A 22,766-nucleotide genomic window follows, 5' to 3' on the forward strand; every position below is an offset into this window, starting at 1 on the left:
GAGATACGAAAACACCCTTCTGGAAGAAGGTGTCCAGGGCTTACTTGAAGGATACAGTTGTACCTACGTATCCGGAACCATGAGATGAGCAAATAAGGCCCTAATCCAATCGGTTACAGGAAACAGAGGGAGTAACCAAACCATAATCAATTGTAATAACTGGCCAAGGCAGTGACCTAATCAATTACATTCTGCTCTGGTGTGTTGAAGCATAGCGTGTGCTGTAATAGATGGAAGGCAGCCAAACAGACAGATGTGCAGAGGTTCTGTGCTGCCAGCACCAATCCGAAGAGACACTCACTGAGTTTGGGGGATGCTGACTTTTAGGACAGGAGAAGGATTGGTAAGGAGAGGATTGGAGAGGATTCATCCAGACCTGGTTAGTTTTCCCAAAAGTCCCCTGCTGCCTTTGTTCAAGGAAACAACCTTTTGAGAACCAATTCAGCTTTCTTTCGCAATCGTCAGAAAGGAATATTCTGGGCAGTAAAAAGGGATGTCCTCATTGTATCTACCTCATGAGGTCATTGGGAAGATTCAGTGAGATGATGCTTGTAGAGGAATTGATCCAGGCCGTACATGGTAATTGTCCAATAAATGTAGGCATTTCAATCAATCACTGTATTGTAACTCTGTTTCTGATGACAAGTTCTTATACGTGTGGCTGAGCTGAACTGGTTTCCTGGTGCCCAGGTGTCCTCATGACGGTGGGCACCTGGACTTGCAAAACAGATTCCGTGGCCCAGGATGAGAATGAGCCAATCATTGGAAGTATTGCCTCAGAAAGGGTCTGCCACCACTCACCTGTTCTAGGGCATCTCTAGTTCATTAACATCCTCTAAATGCCCCCACCAGCTCCTGATCTGAGCACCCAGCACATGTCTTGTACCATTTTTGTTCTATTTTCAATTCTATCACTTGTGTATCTCTCTGATTCCAACTCCATCAGAGTGTAAACTTTGGGAGGGTGGGGGCTCTTATATCTCTTGCAGAAACTCAAATATCATATACACTGAGTGGCCAGATTATTATGACCGGCCAGATTATTATGACCACCCCATCAGTATTTCATTGACACTTCCAAAAATACTGAATATTGAAAATTTCCTAAGCAAATATTCTCAAGGTTTTTTTTATTATTATTATTTGCATAACTAATTCACTTCCTTGTACTGATGGGGTGGTCATAATAATCTGGCTGGTCATAATAATCTGGCCACTCAGTGTATATTTAATGAGTTGAATCAAAGACCAAGCAAATGATCTGGGGTTCTAACGAAAGCTATAAAACCCGTTCCCCAGGCTACTAGTGAGGTAGGTTGCAGACCCCTGGAGAGGAGCCTGGCTCTGCAGGCTGAGAACTTCTCCCTTGGTGCCCCCAGCCCAGGGTGGCTACCGGGGACCCTGCTAGGCTGAAGGAGGGCCACTCAGCTGCTCTGAAGGACAGGGAGAGACAGACAAATGGACGGAGCAGGCACCGCCGGCCACACTCACCCGGATCTCGGTCTGCACAGTGCATTTAACCAGTTTGAAGTTCTTCCCAGGGTTGAAGCTGTTGCTATAGAAGCAGACCTTGAGGATCCGCACGTCTTCCTTTTCCACATCTACTGGCATCACCACCATGGGCTCTGGGGGGCCTTCCGGCCGACATAGCGTGCCCACCTTCACTCGGCTCAGGGGCTGGGACACCCCAGACATCCTCTCAGACAGCAGCTAGGACCAGCACATCGCAATCCTGCGGAGACAGCAGAGAGACAGCCCTGAAGCGAGTCGTGTAGGTCCACATGCCTCACCCCCCAGGGACAGCACCCGAGGAGCTGAGACCCACGCAAACAACACCTTTTCCCAGTCCCAGAAACCTCCCTTAAAGGCACTGGGGGAAGCTGAAACACAAAGCATCCGTTTGCATAAACATCCGGGTACCATTTAAAACCCAGACCTGGAACTCCCAGGCCGTGTGCACTCTCTTCTAGAAGTCCCCTCTCCCCACTCCTTTTCTCTTCCCACACTGGATCCTAGACAAGGGGCCCACACGTTGCAAACGAAGCTGTGAGAGGAGGCGGCCACCGCATGGTTCCAAGGCACAGCTGAGCAGAAAAAGCAAAGAGGACAGTGGAAAATAGCAGGAGAGAGGCAGGGACACGGGGGGGGGGGGGGGGGGGGGGGGGGATGAGAAGAAACAGTATTGGAGAATGGGTGGCCTGGAGGGCACTGGAACGGAGAAGGCAGGAAAGGACCCAGGTGGGTGGCCAGGCTGTCAGCTGATGGCTTTGTCTGCCTCCATCCGAAGCCACCACCAGCCCGAACTTTCTGGGCAGGAGGCCTCAGTCCCACAGGAACTCACATACAGCACATTGTTCACTGCAGGCAGGAGAACTCAAGGGGAACAGCACTCCAGCAGCCCAATCTGGGAGGGAGCTGGGCTGGGCCCCTAGAGGACCTGCCCAGTTCTGATGACAGTGGGGTTGACACTTAAATAGACAATAAGAATCCTAGGGACCTTTAGTTCACCCTGAATCTCAGCAAAAGTGGTCCTTTGGAGCCAGCACAGCACTGTTGGGTTGACCCCCCACTGGTCCGAAGCAAGAGTGCCCGAAGGAAACAATGGAAGTTCCAGCTGCAGATCAGTGGTATCAACCTTAGCTCTGCCTTAGGATCCCCCGCAAAGGTTGTAAGAAAGCCTAAAGCCAGGCCCTATGCTCAGAGATGGCCACTGAGCTGGTGGGTGGGGAGGCCCGGAATTGGTATTTTTAAGTTTCCAAGGATTTTTCTAACATTCAGCCTGGGTTGGGAACCACTGTTCTAAACGAAGCTTTGGTCTCTTTCTGAGCCCATACTTACAGAGAGATATCTCCCTTCTAACAAAAGACTGGGGGTGGGGGGGAACACTTAGGGGGACATTCCTAGACCAGAAGAAGTTGGGAATTGGCAATGTTAAAATACAAATGCGTGTCCAGCCGGTGTGGCTCAGTGGTTGTGGCTCTATGAACCAGGAGGTCATGGTTCGATTCCCAGTCAGGGCACATGCCCTGGTTTGCAGGCTCGGTCCCCAGTGGAGGGTGTGCAGGAGGCAGCCGGTCAATGATCCTCTCTCATCATTGATGTTTCTATCTCTCTCTCCCTCTCCCTTCCTCTCTGAAATCACTAAAAATATTTTTTTAAAGAGATGAGTACATTTGAAAATGTTACTTGAAACCTATATGATCTTATTTTTAAAAAATACAAATGCGGAATCAAATATATTGGAAGCGGAAGTAAAATCTGTGTTCATTCATTTACACTGTACTGGGCACTAGCAAGGAAGATGCACACACACACACACACACACACACACAGTCATTCGCTTCAGAGAGTCATTCTTCTGAAAAAACCCACTGTGTCTTGGGAGACAGAAACAGATGAGGGAAGGGGCAGGCAGACAATGGGCAGAGCGCCAGCCTGAGTCCACAGGGCAACCAGAATTTGAGACAAGACAGATGGAGAAAAGAATCTTCAGTCTGTTTTATTTTAGAGACTAATATGAATGTGCTAGAAGTATCCATGCATTTTTCAACAAATATCTTCTAAGCATACCCTGTGAGCCAATACTCTGCTGGGTAAGTGGCCTGTGCCTAAGCTTCCCCAGACCCTCAGTAAGGACTCCAGAGGAAGTGCCTTGAGAGGAAACCCACTAGGAGTGGCGAGTGTGTGACAGGGAGGGGAAGAGAGCCAAGGGAGGGTTATCGATTGAGCTACCATCACTTGGGCAACCACAGAGTAATTCCACAGAGCTAGCTCCTCCTCCTGCCAGGAAGGGAAGGATCTGGGCATTTACACACCACTTTTTTTTTTTCCTATTTATTGGGGTGATATTGGTTAATAAGAGGAAATGGGTTTCAGGTGTGCAATTCTATAATACATCATCTGTACATTGTATTGTGTGTTCACCACCCCAGGTCAAGTCCTCTTCTATCATCACCAATCCCCTCTATACCCTCTTCAACCTCCCCCCGCCTCCTTTCTCTCTTGTAATCACCATGCTGTTGTCTGTGTCTGTGAGTTGTAAGGGGGTTTGGGGGAGGGAGGTTTGTTGTTGTTTTTGCTTAATCCTCTCACCCTTCTCACCCAGCTCCCAATCCCCCTCCCCGCTGACAGCTGTCAATCCGTTCTCTGTCTATGAGCCTGTTTCCATTTTGTTTGTTAGTGTGTTTTGTTCATTAGATTCCACATATGAGTGAAGTCATATGATATTTGTCTTTCTCTGACTGGCTTATTTTGCTTAGCATAATGCTCTCCAGGTCCATCCATGCTGTTACAAAAGGTAAGATTTCCTTCTTTTTTACAGCCGAGTAGTATTCTATGGTATAAATGTACCACAGCTTTTTTTATCCACTCATCTACTGATGGGCACTTGAGATCCTTCCAAATCTTGACTATTGTAAATAATGCTGCAATGAACATAGGGGCATCAGAATGGCTGTCATCAACAAATCAACAAACAACAGTGTTGGTGAGGATGTGGCGAAAAGGGCACCCTCATGTACTGCTGGTGGGCATGCAAATTGGTGCAGCCGCTGTGGAAAGCAGTATGGAGTTACCTCCAAAAATTAAAAATGGAACTGCTTTATGACCCAGTGATTCCACTTCTGGGAAGTGATCCAAAGAAACTGAAAACACTCATTTGAAAGAATATGCACATACCACTCCTTAGTCATCATTCCCAGTATTTCAGCCCGTTCTGCACAAGGTCAGTGGGCTCCGGAGACAAAGGAAGCCCTCAGGCATAAAGATGCAGACACTGGCGCAGAGAAGTAAGCAGGAGAATGCAGCAGTGACAAGGCCCAAGGGGCTCTCAGAGGGAATAATGACAGATCTGCTAGAGGATGTGAAATTGACTCAAAAATGTGTTGTCCCTGAAGAGCATACACTCCAGACATAGAGGTAAACAGACACAATAAACACACAGGTAAGTAAATAACCCACAGAGATTCGGGATCTGCTGTGTCACCTGAGCCAGGGGCCCCAAGACCCCTGGCTTCTGTTTGTTTAAATTAATTTTCAGGCGGGGGCTTCATGAAGCAGTTTTGTGACGCAGGTATCTGGGGCAGGAAGAAAATGGAATGGCGTATGGTCTCTGTCCCCAGGGACTAGATCCTACTCATGGCAGCCAGAGGGCCTGCGTCCCAAAGGTCACGTGGAAACCAGGGGCATAATCGGTGCTGTCACGTTGGCTGGTGGGACATGGACTTCGAGCTGGAGAGAACGGTATATTAGTATCCATGCCTGCAGGTTATACCACGCGGCTTCTGGGCATCCACCGTGAAGAGGATGGAGGAAGTGCCTTTCGGGACACGTCCCCCTGGCCCAGGCAGCATTTTCAACCAACTGGTGCTAGTGCCAGTGAGCCAATGAGAAGACCCTCCAGGGGTTCCCTGAAACACTGGAGAAGAGTACGAGAGAGAACAGTTGAGTAAAATTAATGAGATCTGGCCGGTGTGATCTAAGAAACTCCATTTGCACACATTATGTGCGTCGTTTTCTGAAGAGAAGAGTGAAGGAGATGAGCCCTCTGAGAGGCAGAGCACAGGAGCAGGGACAGAGCAGGGGAGTAGAAACCGGGGCCTGGGACAGAGGCCAGGGCGAAGTCTGGGTGGAGAGGGGGTAGACAGGAATAAGACCACGCCCACCCCCAGGGCTTTTAACCCTGTGCAGCTACAGCCAACGGTACAATGAAATGTGGCCCTTATAAACGTGAGGAACCAAGACGAGGTAAACATGTAAAAAGGATGTGGAGCAACAGGAACTCTCATTCATGGCTGGTGCAAACTCTGGAAGAGAATTGTGCGGTTTCTTACAAAACTAAGTATACTCTTACCATACCATCCAGCGACCATGCTCCTTGGTATTGACCCAAAGGAGCTGGAAACTTATGTCCACACAAAATCTGCACATGGCTTTATTCATAGTAATTGCCAAAACTTAGAAGCAACCAAGATGTCCTTCCGCAGGTGAAGGGATTAATAAACTGTGGTACAACCAGACAAGGGAATATAATTCAGTGCTTAAAAATATGCTCTATGAAGCCATAAAAAAGGCATGAAGAACAGTAAATGTACATTACTAAGTAAAAGAAGCCAATCTGAAAAGGCGACATACTGTATGATGCTAACTGTATGACATTCTGGAAAAGGCAAATCTACAGAGACAATAAAAACATCAGTGGTTGCCAGGGTTTGGGGGAAGGAGGGATAAATAAGGAAAGCACAGAATTTTCTAGGCACCGAAAACACTCTGTATGATACTAGAACGTTGGATACGTGTCATTACACATTCGCCCAACTCAGAATATACAGCATCAAGAGTACAATCCTAATGTAAACTATGGACTTTGGCTGACTATGCTGTGTCAATATAGGTAGGTTCATATTGTAACAAAAGCACCACTCTGGTGGAGGACGTTAAAGGTCGGGGAGGCTGTGCGGGTATGGGGGCAAGGGCTATGGAGGAAATCTCTGTACCTTCCTTTCAATTTTGCTGTGACCCTAAAACTATTCTTTCAAAGAGTTTATTAAGAAAAAATTAAAGCTGAGAAACCACAACCTGACTGGGCAGTGTCTAGCCCACGCAGGAGTCAACCCCCACCCCAGCCCTGACCAAAGAGAAATGCCCATATTGTATACCTTTTTTTAAAATATGTATGTGTGTTTTATTTATTTAAGAGAGATTGGGGTCAGGGATTAAGCTTGCAACCCAAGCATATGCCCTGACCAGGAGTCAATCTGATAACCTCTTCGTTCATGGGTTGATGCTCAACAACTGAGCCACACCGGCTGGGTGCTCATATTGTGTATCTGGCCGAGCGCAGCCTGCTGTGTTGGCCATCACCACCATGCCTGCAGGACATTGGTATCTCATCCTCATCAGTTTCCTCTGACCCTTGGTTCAGGAGCCATCATTCACAGTGGTCAACATGGCTCCAGTTTAAATATTTTAGCCAAGTCATTTCAGTCGCCCAGGATCTACCTATACCTTCAGCCCAATGTGGGCTCCAGTCTGCCTTTAGTCCTGTGCAGTAGTAACCTGTCTATTTCCAAAATAATTACAATTTTAAAACTTTAAAAGAAACGTAAGTGCTTTGCACAATAATCCTGGGAGATGGGCAGAGAGGATCATGCCCTCTTACAGATGAAAAAACATACTCAAGAAAGTTTAACCCATCTGGCCCAGGATTCACACTTCTTGAATAGCACACTTGGATCCCAAAGCAGATTAAAATCCAAGTTCAAAGTTTTCCCCTCTTTCCTATCTGTCTTTGAAGAAAGTAGTATCTCTTGATACTACTGAGGCTGGCACAAACTTTAGCAAGAAGAAATTGATCATCCTGGCACTAAATATCCCCAGTCCATGACGAATCCCTTCTTGGCTTAGAGAGCATTACCCCTTCTCAAGTTAGGCCTTAGTTGTGTGATCACAAAATCCTCTGACTCTCAACTTGTGACCCAAAAGCCTTGCCCCTCTCCCCAGCCTGGCAACCCCTGCTCCCTGCATCCTGGCCGGCCCCAGGCCCTGTGAGCAGTGTGGGAGAGAATGTCCTGCCACACTAGCGAAAGAAAACCCTGGCTCTGAGCCATCGTGGGCTCCAACTCGCCTCCCAACCACCAGATCTGCCTAAGTCAAAGTCAAAGAATAACAAACACAAGGAAATGGGCTCAAATTAAAACAGGAAAAGTTTTGATTGGCTATAAGAACGCCTTGGCCCAAACCTGCAAAGGGTGCTAAGAAAGGTTGTAAAATCTCTGAAGTCCTCAGGAAGAAAATTAATGACACTCTTCCTGAATGGCAAGACATTCACCTGTCTGAGCGAGGGGGGACGAGAGCAGAATTTCATTCCCTTCAGACTCTCTGGTTTGTATCCAGGGCTGTGTTCCCGGCATGGGAAGATGTCAGGGTTACAGGGGTCAGTATCCCAAAAAAGTACAACCTTGCACTTGAAGACATTGATGGGTCATGTTACACCTTACTGAACACATTCTGTGTGCCAGGGGTGTATGTAAGTCATCTCCAGTCTCTAGAAAAGATCTGTAGGGTTAGTAATGTTAGCCTCAGACCTTAAGAGAGACAACTGAGGCCTCACAAGGTGACTGTCCAGATCGCACCTCTAGTAAGTGGCAGAGACTTAAGGCCACTAAGTTGCCTAACTCTGAAGTCCTTCACGAGTAATGTCCCAGACTGGTGTGGCGCTGCAGCCCTGAGGACACGAGTTTTAAACCCAGGTTTGACGAGTCAGATGACATCATGCCACCCATGACATCATGCCACCTTTCTAACTAACTGTCCCCTTTTCATGCCCCCTTAAAGCTGGACAATGCATTTTACCCTCAGGACTCTCAGCATCTGCTCTCACATCTGGTCTCCCAAGAGGCCAAGCTTCAATGTCAATTGCCAAAGACCAGAGGGCTGGTGTCATGGCTCTCCTGCCATCATGCTTTGGAGTTAGTACCCAGCTCTGCCACTGATTGGTTCTGATGGGTCAGAGTTCCCAAACAGCAGTAGTAGGTAGATGGTATTTGCCTTTAATGATATTTTCCATGTCCATGGAAAAATGGAAAAAGTAAGGACACTGTAGAAAATTCATCATAAAGTTCAATGTATTCCATTTGAAGAGAAGTCTTTTATTCTAATACTAGAGGCCCAGTGCATGAAATTCGTGCACAGGTAAGATCCCTAGGCCTGGCTGGCAATCAGGGCCAATTGGGGCCTTCCAGCTGCCGGCCAGAGGCTTTCTTCATTCTGCGCTGCCCCCTGGTGGTCAGCACACATCATAGCAAGCGCTTGAACTCCCCAGTCTCTGGTCGAACTCCTGAGTAGACACTTTGCATATTAGCCTTTTATATAGAGAGATGTCTTCCCACCTTGTTTGGGGTTTCCAATGCTCATTCAATTATGAAATGATGATAGTCTTTGGAAATTGACAGGGAAGCTTGGCCTTTCAGGGAACCAGACATGAGAAGAGATACTGGGCGCTTGAGGCTAAAATGCTTTATTTCCAGGATTGAAAGTTCTCCCACTTCTCAGTTAGTTATGTGACCTGGACAAGGTCACCTTGCAAGGCCTCAGTTTCTTCTCTTGAGGAATGAGGCTACTAATACCCATCCTACAGAATTTTCTGGAGAATCAGAGATTACTGATGTCAACTCCCTGGCACATGTATTTTTTAAATGCCTGTGACTTGGCAAAAAAATAAAAATAAATAAAATAATCAGAAACCCAAAACTAGTCCCCACTTGTAAAAAATTGAGCTGGCCTGGTAAGTGCAGAACAGGTGGCTGTGGCAGCCCCTTTTGTCCCCAGTGCTCTGAGGCTGCTTTCCATCAGCACCCGCTTCCTCCATCCACCTGCCCACCTAAAAAGATCACCCCTACCTCCTACTCTTTACCCACACACAGTGCCACCGTCTGTCCTGAGAACACCACAGAAGTGTAGAAGGAAGCCTCACAGCAACTTCAAAACACCAGCCCTTTGAGTCTCACAGAAGCCAGAATGTCACAAGACACACTTTATTTCCACTCCGTCTCTGAGTCACTTCCTCTTGCCATTTCCACATCAACAAAATGGGGAACACATACAGGCCTTTCCTCTGCAAAGGCCTGCTGAGAACAGCCACTTAACTACTTGGCAGGGACCTTGCAGCTGGGCAAGCTGGGCCCGCCTAGCTCCTTGCAGCGCCCCCCTCCCCAGCTCAAGCCCTTTCAGCCCCCAGTTCCCAGGGGTCAGCATCCTGCTTGTTCCAGGGCTGTGCAAGTCATCATTTGGCTAATCCCTTCTCCTCCTCTCCAAGCATCCCTCCCCATTACCTTACAAAGGAAGGAACCACAAAGGTTGTGATTATTGTCAGCTATAATTCAATGTCATTCAAAAACATTTATTGAGACTCGCACACTCCCAGCCCGCCACCTCCGCACACATTACCCACTCAGGATCATTCTCTTGCCAGTACCTGCCGACCCGGAGGCCAGCTGACCTGGGGCTGGCTTTCACGGGGCAGGAGGGGAGACACCGGGATGCATTACTTGTTTTTCCTTGTTAATGGCACCTCTGTTCTCCTCACTAGTTCAAGGATTGTGATCCCTGTTGCTGAGTAGAGTTTTCTTACTTCCTATGTGACCTGTGGCCTCCACTGCTTCTCCAACCCTTCAAAAAACCACTCACCTTACTCCTCATTTGCCAGTTGATGAGTGATTTTGGCTGGCCTGTTTTTCTCCCTCCTTTCTTCTTTCTCCCTTCCTCAGTCATCCCCCGTCTCTTCTCTCCCTCCTCCTTCCTTCCTTCTCTCCTGCCTTCTTTCTGTTCTTGCTTTTCTTCTTCTCCCCTCCCCCTCTTTCCACCTTCCTCCTTTCCTCCATACCACCCCTGCCCCTGCCTTCCATGGCCAAAGTGGGGGGTGGGAGGGAAGGCATGCCAGCCGCTGAACATACAAAGATAAACAGAAGAGGGTCCCTGTCTACCAGAGACTCATAGTCCAGTGAAGAGGAAAAAGATGAAAATAAAACAGCCAGAGCAGGATATGGGCTGGTAGGGGTCTAAGCTCGGTGCCAGAAGAGAGCTTGCAGGGGCCCTAGGAACTCAGGAAAAGTTGACCCAGCAAGGTGCGGAAACCAAATGACCTGATGCAGGACTGCCCAGGACGGTGATAAGGGGCTGTTGGGAAATGAGATGAGAGGATGGCAACATGCTAAAGAATTTAAACTTTACCTTGTGGAGAAGCAGATTTTCATTTAAAAAATATAATTCTGGCCATAGGCGAAAGCACAGCCATGAGCTAGGAGGCAGCAGAGCAATTGGAGTGAGGCCATGGTATGTTTCACAACTGACAACCCAGGGGAATTATGACTTGAGTTGTAGCTTTTGCCAATTTCTCTGGTGCAAATGCTTCCATTATTGCTAATTTCAAGATGGACTCATTGAAAGAGACTTGGGGAGAAATGGGTGCTGCCAGTATGTGAGAGCTATGCACACCACTACCTGAACAGTGAGAGACCCGGGAGGCCAGATTTCAGAATCACTTGCCTCAGGCCTGCCTCTGGCCCTATGTCACCTGGTCCCTGCAGTGGCATCACCACCACACTTCAAAACAGCAAGATACAAGGTGCACGGAAGCATGGAATTTAAGATGTGTTCCTCCCTCCAAGGATCTTCTGTGACTACCCAATCTCCTAAAAGTGGTAATTTTTAAAAACACACTCCTTGTCATCTTTGACCCCAAACTAAGTTTTTCTCCAACTTCTCCACCTCAAGTCATGGTCTCAAACATTTCCTTTGCTCCCAGCCTTCAACTCCAGTGAATCTCATGCCCTCCCTGCGTGCATTCCAGTGTTGACTGTTGAGCAGGGAAATTTGATATCATGATGAGTCAACACTTCAGTTGGGTATTGACGGAGTTCTTCCCCATCTTCCCAAGCGGTCAATGAAGAGGCCAGATGACGAAGAGGTGTATTCTTAACTGGTCAAATGATTCCTCTCCACCACTGCTAATCAAGTGCCCGTAGTAAGCTGAGGACTGACTGCTGTTTTAATTGGCCTTGTTCACACCTTTCAATTTGGCATTAAGGAGTTTGTGGTTATAGGACTTGAAGCACCAAGTTGAGCACAGGATTAGGAGAGATGGTGACTTTCAGACAAACCACAAAGAATTCCCTAGAGGAGAGAAACCAAGATGACGGCATAGGTAAACACCTGAGATTGCTGCCTCGCACAACCACTTCAAAAATACAACTAAAAGACAAAATGGACAGCATCCAAAACCACAGGAAGGCTGGCGAGTGGAAATTCTACAACTAGAAGGAAAGAGAAAAGCACAGTGAGACTCAGAGGAGGTGCAGAAGTAAAGTGCAGAGGTACAGAGGCGTGCGGAAAGGGCTGGCAACAGAGGACACGGTTGTCTTTTTCAAATGGGAGGGAGACCCAAGCTCCCGACGGCCCTGACTCCAGTTCCGGGCGAGTCTCTGGGGACCCAGACTCATACAGGGAGAAACTGCACTGTCTGGCAGCGGGCAGAACTCGAGGGCGGCTTTCTCTCAGAGGTGCTTGCAGTGATTACCCCTGGCCACTGAGACCTGGGACCTTTTAGGGCAGGGCTGAGGATCAGCCATAGCTGTTTGCTCCACCCTGTTGATTCCCTGAGACCCCGCCCCACCCAAACTGTGCACAGAGGCTTTTGCATATGAATGACCTGGCCCTTGGCAATCTAAAATTACCTAACAAACTGCAGCTGGGTCAGAGAGACCCAGATCATCCAAAAGAAGGCTCAAGGCCCCACAGCAGACTGCATTGCTTCACAGCTGGGCCTCATCTGGGCACCTCCAAACCCCAAACAAAGAAGAGGAATCTGCAGATCTCTTCATAGCTCCTGCTAGGTAGCCTCAGGCAGAGGCTAAATTAGCACCTCCTTAGAGATCCAAGAGCCAGTGTACCCAGTGGTCAGAGTGGGACCATCCAGATTACAACTCCTCAGATCCATAAGGGACACTCTCAGGGGGCAGACTCAGTGAGCACCAAAGCCTCACTGAAGCAAGTCTTGCCCCATAAGGGTGTCTCCAGCACAGAAGTTCTCCCACCATAGACACAGCTGAATCTCACAGCCAATTGGCCTGGAGTTTAATTCCTCCCAGTGATACCAACTACAATCAAGGCTTAACTACAACAAGACTGTGCACACAGCCCACAAAGGGGTGCACCAAGAGTGTCCACCTCAGGCAATTGGGGAGGCTGAGCCACTGGGCCCTATAGGACACCTAGCACAGAAAACCACTTTATCAACACAGGAAAGCAGCCAAAATGCTGAGACAAAGAAACAGGACACAAATGACAGAAATGGAGGAAAGCAAACTACTAGATATAGAGTTCAAAACCACAGTTTTAAGGTTTTTCAAGAATTTTTTAGAAACCACTGATAAATTTAGTAAGACCCTCAATAAGTCTAGTGAGACCGCCAATAAATTTAGTAAGACCCTCAATAAGTCTAGTGAGACCCTCGAGGATATGAAAAAGGACCAACTAGAAATTAAGCATACACTGACTGAAATAAAGAATATTATACAGAGATCCAACAGCAGACTAAAGGATCACAAGAATCAAGTCAAAGATTTGAAGTACGAAGAAGTAAAAAACACCCAACTGGAAAAGCAAAAAGAAAAAATAATCCAAAAATATGAAGCTAGTGTAAGGACACTCTGGGACAACTTCAAGCATACCAACATCCGAATTATGGGGGTGCCAGAAGAAGGGAGAGAGCAAGATATTGAAAACCTATTTGGAGAAATAATGACAGAAAACTTCCCCTACCTGGTGAAAGAAATAGACTTACAAGTCCAGGAAGCACAAAGAACCCCAAACAAAAAAAAAAAAATCCAAAGAGGACCACACCAAGACACATCATAATTGAAATGCCAAGAGCAAAAGACAAAGAGAGAATCTTAAAAGCAGCAAGAGAAAAACAGCTAGTTACCTACAAGGGAGTACCCATACGATTGTCAGCTGATTTCTCAACAGAAACTATGCAAGCCAGAAGGGAGTGGCAAGAAATATTCAAAGTGATGAATAGCAAGAACCTACAACCAAGATTACTCTACCCAGCAAAACTATCATTCAGAATTGAAGGTCAGATAAAGAGCTTCACAGATAAGACAAAGCTAAAGGAGTTCATCACCACCAAACCAGTATTATACAAAATGCTGAAAGGTATTCTTTAAGAAGAGGAAGAAGAAGAAAAAGGTAAAGATAAAAATTATGAACAACAAATACGTATCTATCAAGTGAATCTAAAAATCAAGTGAATAAAAAATACAATGAACAGAATAAACTGGTGAATATAATAGAATCAGGGGCATAGAAAGGGAGTTGACTGACAATTCTCTGAGGGAAAGGGGTGTGGGTGTTCGGGAAGAGACTGGACAAAAATCGTACACCTATGAATGAGGACAGTGGGGATGGGGGGCAAGGGCAGAGGGTGGGGTGGGAACTGGGTGGAGGGGAACTATGGGAAGAAAAAAAGAGGAACAACTGTAATAATCTGAACAATAAAGATTTTTTTTTTTTAAAGAATTCCCTAAATCTACACAGGCTGGCAACACAGGTCAAGTGTTACAAAATGCAATTTGCAAAGTGGGATAAATGTGAAGTTCCTCATGCAGATTTAAAAACAAAATCTTCCCCAGTCTGGGACAAGGAAGATGTGGTTTAGCAATGACATGGATTTTAAAAATGGGGCTTAAGCTAACTGTGAACTCATGGTTAGTCACTGTGATGTGGCTGCCAAAGAAGCCCATGCAGTGTTGGGGTTCCCAGCATGTCTTCAAAATAAGGGCGGTGATTTCCCCCAAGGCTCTGCATGGACATGACCACAGCTGCGCACTGCCCGTCCGGGGCCCCGCAGATGGAGAGACTGTGTTCTAGGGTGAGGACATTCAGAGCCCTCTGTGGCTGGAGACTTTGTCACATGATGCAGATCCTAAAAACTAAAGGGAAAGGGAAGTGATGACGGGATTGCTGGTCTTAAACAGCGGTAGGGCTGCCATGCAAAAGATAGACACAACTTCTTCATCCACGTCAAAGTTAAAGAAAGAAAGAAAGTACAACAGATAGGAGGGAAGCGGGTCTCTGTGTTTGCAAACCACACGCTGTCACTTTCCAGAGTGCTGGCCCCCTGGCAACCTTGCTGATGTCTTCCAAGGCAGAAGTCACTGCCGTTGGGAGGATGAGGAAAGGTGCCTGAGCCGCTTGCCTAGGGTCACCTTGGTGAAGTGGCGAAGGCAGGACCAGGACTCAGATTTCCCATCGGAGCCCAACAGCCCAGGTCCCATCAGGAAGCCCGCCGCTCTGGGCTTCATGTTCACACATCAAGGCTATTCCTGTGCCAAACGGGATGGCTCAGAACCCTGCTTTCCTGATGTGGCCCCAGGAATTCTGCTCAAACAGAATCTAACACATAGGCGCATCAGTTTCTAGCCATGCAGCACTAAAAGGAATACCAGCTTTTTGATATAGTAATACATAGAACAATGATGGCGACATAGAATTTTTTAAGTCATATTTTATGATACATTTAATAAACAGAAAAAAGTGACAATAAAAAATACGCTCAAGTCGTGTGTTTGTTTGTTTTTTTCAACCAAAATGTACAAACCCACGTCTAACGGTGCAGGTGCTGTCCCCTCATCGGTTCCCACCCGGAAAACAGCTAAACCGTCCTCTGAGCAAGCTTCTCCACCTGCCAAGCCCCAATCTGCTCCTCTCTGCAAAGCCGGGAAACGCTACAAATCTGCTTTGTGTAAACAGATATCAAAACCATTAAACACGACGATGTCCCCCATCTGTACACTGCGGCACTCAGCTTTCATTTTCATGCGAATTGGATAAAACAGCAATTTAGATGCCCCATCAAACAAACAGGATGCCACCTGTGTGTGAAAAGACTTGGAAAAATTAAAAATAGATGGAAAACTCCTCAGCAGTTAAAAATGCTAAGGAAAACAACTTTGAGGCACCAGTACAAGACTACCAAACAAGCCAAGTTACAGAGAAAAACAAGATCTTATGGTTACGGGCTTGAAGTGGTACAATGGCCAGTGGACTCAGAACTGGCTTTCTGAAGAGCAAGCTAGTTAAGTCTATAACAACTCACATGTGTTGATCTGGTCGCCCAACTTTGGGAAAGGCCCCCACACATATGCAAAGGGGTGGGCATGGATCATTTGCACAGAGATGTTCCTAGCTGTACTATTTTTGTTATTGTTGTTCATCCTCACCTGAGGATATTTTTTCCATTGATTTTTTTTTCTTTTTTAGAGAGAGTGGAAAGAGTGGGAAGGGAGGAGGTAGAGAGAGGGAGAAATATCGATGTGAGAGAGACACATCGATTGGTTGCCTCCTGAACATGCTCCTGGTGGGGCCAAGGACTGAACCTGTATCCCAGGTACATGCCCTTGACCAAGAATTGAACCCTCGACCCTTCAGTGTGCAGGCCAATGCTTTGACCACTTAGCAACACTGGCTAGGGCATAGCTGTACTATTTATGATAAGTCCCATGGCTTCTTCACCCTAACAGCCGCCATGTGTCCATATAGATATTGACAAAGATCCTCTCACCCACATACATACTATTTATGAAATCAGAACAAAATGCTCAGGAGCCATTCTCGCAATCTTAATAATAAAAGGCTAATATGCAAATGGTCGTTAAGTTAAGCTCGATCAGCAGGAGGCTTCGTCCCCTGCCTGGCGGGGCCTGACTGGGACCTGAGGCTGCATCCCCTGCCCAGCAGGGCTTGACAAGGGTGGGGCCGGCCAGGTCTAGGTCTTGCCCAATGGGGGTGGGGCCAGCCGGGTCTGGGTCTCATGCGATTTCGAGGCACACGTGGGTGGGCGGGGACTTGACTCTGGGTCCCATGGCACGCCCGAGACTCTAACAGGAGGGAGATTTTCATATACATTTTACTAATTTTCTTTCATCTCTGACACTTCTATTATAGAGAAAGGGCAAATAGCAATATTAAAATATTTCCTCTAATTAATTCCCTTTTAATGTGCACGAATTTTGTGTACCAGGCCATTAGTATTGAATAATAAACTCTATGATAACAATATGAGCTGTGGTAACACATAAAAATATTTATATAAAAAATGCTCAATGACAGGATAGGGAGTTAACATATTGATTATAACTACAGATACATAAAAATTCATCTATATTTAAAATTACATACAGTTAAAAATCTTAAGTTCTTTTACTGTTCTATTGACTAAATATATATTTTTTAAAAAATAAGTGCTTCCACGAGGATAGCAGTGAGCCCTCTTTCTGTCATCTGCCTCTAGCTCTTCCGCAGACACAGTCTTACTTTCTGGATTCTCCATGTAGCCCAGAGACTAGCCAGTCCTCTTACCCCAAAGCTAGACTAGAGAGAAGATATGATCCTAAAATCTAGATTTCTGAATTCTCCCCAAAATCAAGATTAGAGTGAATAGGATAGAATGATATTGAAATAAAGTCTGCCAAGAGAACCCTGGAACTACAGAAAGTTACCCTCAACTCTGGGCCATCTTCCAAGAGAACAGTGACTGGCAACACCTCTGGTGGGGGGAGAAGGGGGGTTTTGCCCCACTGTCACTTGATTCCCCCTCATCTCTGAGCACCTGTCCTCCTCCTGCCTCCCTCCCCTCCTGTGTGCCTGTCAAAGGGCTCACAGCAGCTAACACATAGCACTTCCCTAGACCAACCCTGGGCCAGCCCTTCACATGCACGATGAGCCCATTCGATCCCAATAACAAATCTGCAGGTAGGAACTGTTATCACCCTGAGGCAACCGAGGCTGAGCAAAGAGACTTCCCATAGCACGTAAAGAGCAGACCCGTGATTCCAGCAAAGTCTGAGGGGGCTACTGGTGTGGTCTTGACCTCTATACACTGTTATAATCTAGAGCCCGGGACTACCCGTGAAAAGAGGACTTGGCCCATAGACACTCCAGGGTAATGTCCCCTGGGCTCTGGAGGCTCATGGAGAGAAGAGAAGAGTGGACTGTTGGACCTGAAGCATCACCCCAAACAGCACTCGGTCCTTGACAGCCGCCATGTGTCCATATAGATATTGACAAAGATCCTCTCCTCGACCAAACTGCAATCAGACTTCTCTGAATCCTTTGCTGGACTAGACCCAAACCTCAGCTTGTCTCTGTCCTTTAGTAAGAATCCTGCTCAGTGGGTTCCGCCGGGATTCTCCCACTTGCCATAGCGAAGTACACTCCTATCTGATCAAATGTCTCACCCACACACATACCGGCCCAGCCCCTGGGGGATAATTGATCACTGTTGCCTGTCCTCAGCAAGAATCTGGTTAGGTCAATTTAGAAAAGGTTAGCCAACTGTCTTAGTAAGTCTTCATCCACTCACCCCACCCTGCTCCTGGGCTATAATCCTCACTTTCCCTTGTTTTATTTCAACTCTCCCGTGCTGCAAAGCCCACGGTAGTCCCCCGCATGAAGTCTGCTTTACTGTTTTTTAACAAGTGTCTGAGTAAATTTTCTTTAACAGTATCTACATATGTATATGCACATATCTCAAGCTGTAGTCCCACACTAGTGAAAGGAGACCTCTGGAGCTGGGGCCCAGCCATCTGGATTTTTAAATATCCTCCAGGTATTTCTAATACACACCCAGGGTGGGGGGAGAACAGCTGGGTTAGCCCTCGTCTCACTGGGCACTGAGTTTCAGAGAGACACTGTAATGTGAGGACTCTCAGCTGGAACTAGGCTTCCCCCTCTCCACCCCTTTGCCCCTCCCCCTTGCCCCCTCCCCCCTCCCCCCCTCCCCCCCATCACTCCCCCCCACCCCCTTAGTGGTGATCAGCAAATACTGGGTGTAGTGACCCCTCTCAGTGAGTTTCCGTTTTTAAATGCAGGACCTTCCTGGGTATTTCCGAGGCTCTGATTTCAGAGCACAGTAGTGGTTTCTGTTTTAATTTTTTGTTATTACCCAAGCCCATTATGGGGAACTAGAAAGAACAGAAACAGGTGGTTTCAGTTACTCACAGCTCAGAAAATTGGAAAATTGGGGGGAACTCTGGTTGTTTACACCTCCAGCCATGGTAGTTCCAAGGTAGGGTAACCCTAAGTACAGTGGCAAGGAATTCCCCAGCTCCGTGCTCTTCTCACAATCTTCCCAACCATAACTCGAGCTGCTATAGGATTTTTTTTTTCTTCCCTGGTTAGAAAAACAGAATAAAATACAAAGGGAAAACCCAACCCAAAATTTCCTGAGCCTGAAAGGTAGCAAAATTAGTTATTCTTTGAAAAGAGCTTTGGAAGAGAAAGAGCTCATGGACCCAACGTCGGGCAGACAAACTCAGAGTCAGGCGGCCAGGCGAGGCCAGGGCAGAGCTGACCCCTAGGGTCCCCGGGGAGTCACAACTTGAGTAGGAGGCCCTGAGAATAGGAGTTTATGGGCAGATAGCTCAGCAATGTGTCATGGAAAGAAAGAAAGAAAAGGAAGGAAGGAAGGAAGGAAGGAAGGAAGGAAGGAAGGAAGGAAGGAAAGAAGGGTGTGTAATTCTGTCTTTCTCACCCAGATACAGAATTTCCATCATAAATTAATTCCTGTTTGTCCTAAAGGTAATTGAGCCCAGCCATCATGGCTCAGGAGGTCATGGTTCAATTCCTGATCAGGGCACATGTCTAGGTTGCAGGCTCAATCCCCAGTAGGGGGCATGCAGGAGGCAGCCGATCAATGATTCTCATCATCGATGTTTCTATTTCTCCCTCTCTCTCTAAAATCAATAAAAATAAAAAAACAATATTTTTTAAAGGTAATTGATCAGGAGACTACTTAAGCACGTGCAATTAAAGTATTATGAAAACTCCAAGGATTATATGCATATTTGCTATACAAATATGCTCCCATGGTTACAACTGGGTTGTATGCAAAAAAAGGAAACACAAAATTCAGACAATTGTAGTAGAGGTAAAGTTTTCCTTTTTTTTTTTTGAATTTTGATAAGTTTATTTTTAGCTATTTAACATTCAAAATGATAAAGCTTGGTCAGCCACAATGATTTATTTTTTTTAATTTCTTTATTGGTTAAGGTATTACAAATGTGTCCTCATCCCCCCATTAACCCCCAACACCCCCTCCCCCACTCATGTTTAAAGTTTTCCTTTTGATGGGTCTGGTTTCCATGATAAATACTTCTCAAGAGTCACTTTAGCCACCTCGATAAATACATTTGACCCAAGACTGAGAAGCCAGGACCCCACTACCTACTTCCAGCCCCCAGCAGCCAAGTAGGGAAGGAAGAGGCGAATCAGAGTCCTGGGCTTTAGTTCTATAAAAATCATGAATGCAGCTCCCCCATGTCGGATATAAGGCTATGTTTAACCTAACGGTCTTTGGCCCCTTTTTCCTTTACCTCTTCTCTCATTGAGGTTTCTGAAGACACAGGAAGTCTGAAAAGAACTAAGAGCAACCCACTTCTCCACAGCTTCACCGCAGACAGGCTGGGGGGAGAGAGAGCGTGGCAGAGCCCAGAAAGGGCCCGGCGACAGTGGAGAGGCTGAGGGGACCTGTGCTGGTGGGCCCTCCCTGCACAGTGGGGTGAGCCAGGAGGGCCCAGCAGAAATGGGTGAGAAGGCAGTGTGGGGGGATGTCCATGTCCAGGTCTTCACGGGCCCCCAGAGAAGCAGTTCTAGCTGTGACTCCTCCTTCTGTGGACCGAGAATGTTCTCGTTACCTCATGTGCGCAAACTAAAGCTAGAGCATTTACATTCTTCTGAATCACATCCAACTTCAAAGCCAGGAAGGGGCTTAGATAACTTGGCCAAGTCACCTCACCTGTCCAGACCCCAGTTTCCTCATCTAAAACATGAGGGGATCAAGTGAGAGGAACATGTTTCTAACAAAGTCTTTAGCATGAATATCTCAAATTTAAAAGTGATAGCCTGGATCCTGAGGTGGCTTAATTCAGTGTTTGGCTGAAAATGCTTCCAAGGTTTGCAGAACTCCCCCCGACAATTTAAAAAAAACAAACAAACAACAACAACAACAAAAAACACCTTTCAGTGGCTCTCAATTTCAGGTTAAAGCCACTGGACCAGATTAGATTCTCCCCAAAGTGCTCTCTTAGATTTGAAATTCTGGGAGCTAAAATCATTAGCCACCAGGAGAGACCCTGGGTTCTTGAGGGAGAAATGAGGGTTCTGAGGTGGGGAAAGGTGAGAGATGGAGACGTAGTTAGGAAGGAAAGAGAAAGGATATAGGATACTGATAAGGCAGACAACATAACTACTAAGATAGAAAGTCACAGGTGATGAGAACCAGAGCTGAAGGGACTTAGAAATGATCTGTTTTTACCTCCTTTGTTTTACAGATGAAAACACTGAGGTCAGAGACATAAGGTGGAAATCTTCACTATGGGGAGCCGAGCAGGACCTGCGATGGCCCCCAACCACAGAACTAAGGACCTGGGTCCCTGTCAGGAGGCCCGTCTCCCCCAACGCAAATCCCCTGGTACCTGCTGGAGTCCATGGACTAACTGTGATGCCAGCCAGCTACAGAGTCAAACAGAGGAGGAAGCCTCTGTCTTCTAGAACCTTCCATGCCTGCATCCAACACTCCCTGGTCTTTACCGCCCCCTGCCCCCCGTGGACTGGCCTATTGGGAGAGGCTTCTTCCGGCCTGAGCCAGTGTGCCCGCCTTCCCCTGAGAGAGCGTCTACATGTTCATGGCGCTCTAAAGCAGATACACTTTCCCATTCCACACGCAGTCACAAGTGACAGATTCACAAAGCTGGCCCTTCTCCTGCCTCCGCTCTCTGGAGGTGGTGCTGGCCCCTTTAGAAGGGAGAGGACATGGGCTCAGAAAGGCACAGAACATCCCATACCAGGACCACCAGCCGCTCATACACATTTTAATGTCAACTTCACGAAGCCCTTAGAAATTATTACAGACAAGCTATGCTGACACCAGTGATGACACCAGAGGCCACGCAGCCTCCCAGCAGTGGCACTGGGAGGGCAGTCTAGACTTGTCTGCCCAGAGCCTGCCCTGAAACTCCCAGCTCTCTGGGTCTAGACTTAGGGTCGTAGGATTTTAGAGTTTCGTGGGCCTTGAAGGTCATACACCCCTGGACCTTCTCCCACCGCCTTGCAGGCACAGCTGTGGCTCCTGCTCAGGGCTCAGTCCGAACTCTGGCCCCTGCTCAGCCTTGAGCTGAGGTGGCAACCACACCCGCCTTGGTCCCCGCAGCACTGGCTGCGCAGATTAACCTCCCACTCTCGGGTTCTATTCTGGGCTGTCGACATCGCCATCACGTCGCCATCATTTGTCAAGCGCCTGATTGAACATGGCTGTGGGCCAGGTGAGCGGAATAAAGAACCCAGAACATGGGCTTCCCTGCTTTCTGCTGCGGCCCACGGCCCTTTTGGGAACAAACAGGTCATGTGAACAGAATACTGAACCAGACGTGGATGGGCACAGTACACTCAGTAGATACACAGCTGGGCTCACAACAGCGGGGAGCAGGGCTCAGTGCATAACTGGGGGGTAGAGAGGCCACCGTGGGAGACGCGTGCAGAACAGAGGGAAGGACACAGCCCAGGAGGTCGGGTTAGTGGCTTCCTATGTTGAAGCCCTCTCCCCGGGACCTCAGCATGAGACTGGGTTTGGAGATGGGGCCTTTAAAGCAGCGATTGAGGTAAAATGAGGCCGTTCGGGTGGACCCTAAGCCAATCTGGCTGGTGTCCTTAGAAGAAGAGAAATTTGGACAGACAGAGAGATACCAGCTGCATGAAGAGAAAAGATCATGTGAGGACACAGCAAGAAGGCAGCCATCTGTGAACAAAAAGAGGCCTCAGAAGAAACCAACCCTCCCCACGCCTTGATCTTCGACTTCCAGCCTCGAGAACTGTGAGGAACACAGTGGGGCCTTGACTTACGAGTGTCCCGACTAACGAGTTTTTTGAGATACCAGCTGTCTCTCGGCAGATTTTTTGCATTGAGTTGATAGAGTAATTTGAGTTAACGAGCTCCTTAACGAGGTCGGTCTCAGAACGAATTAAACTCGTAAGTCAAGGCCCCACTGTACATGTCCGCTGTCTGAGGCTCCCGGGCTGCGGCATTTTGTTTCGGTAGCTCGGGCAGACTGTCACAGGCAGGAGAGCTGGGTTCTCTGGTTTCCACCCCTTCCCTGCCTAGTAGCTGTGGCCTTAAGAACTCATTTTTGCTCCCTAGTCCTTCCCCCACTGCT

At 47.4% G+C, this 22,766-nt stretch overlaps 1 protein-coding gene across 3 annotated transcripts in view; it reads right to left on the reverse strand.

Annotated features, from left to right (window-relative positions):
- Nucleotides 1–22,766, reverse strand: part of PTK2B (protein tyrosine kinase 2 beta) — a 119,830-nt gene that overhangs the window by 48,944 nt on the left and 48,120 nt on the right. For all 3 annotated transcript variants that reach the window (XM_070415553.1, XM_070415554.1, XM_070415552.1), the window contains exon 2: nt 1,492–1,732. In XM_070415553.1, coding sequence (XP_070271654.1) covers nt 1,492–1,695 — 204 coding nt within the window. In that variant the 5' untranslated portion in view covers nt 1,696–1,732. The remainder of the gene's footprint in view (nt 1–1,491; nt 1,733–22,766) is intronic.

Source organism: Myotis yumanensis, unplaced genomic scaffold (genome assembly GCF_028538775.1).
Source record: "Myotis yumanensis isolate MYYU_CA2020_CCGP unplaced genomic scaffold, mMyoYum1.0.hap1 SCAF_5, whole genome shotgun sequence".
NCBI lineage: Eukaryota > Metazoa > Chordata > Mammalia > Chiroptera > Vespertilionidae > Myotis > Myotis yumanensis.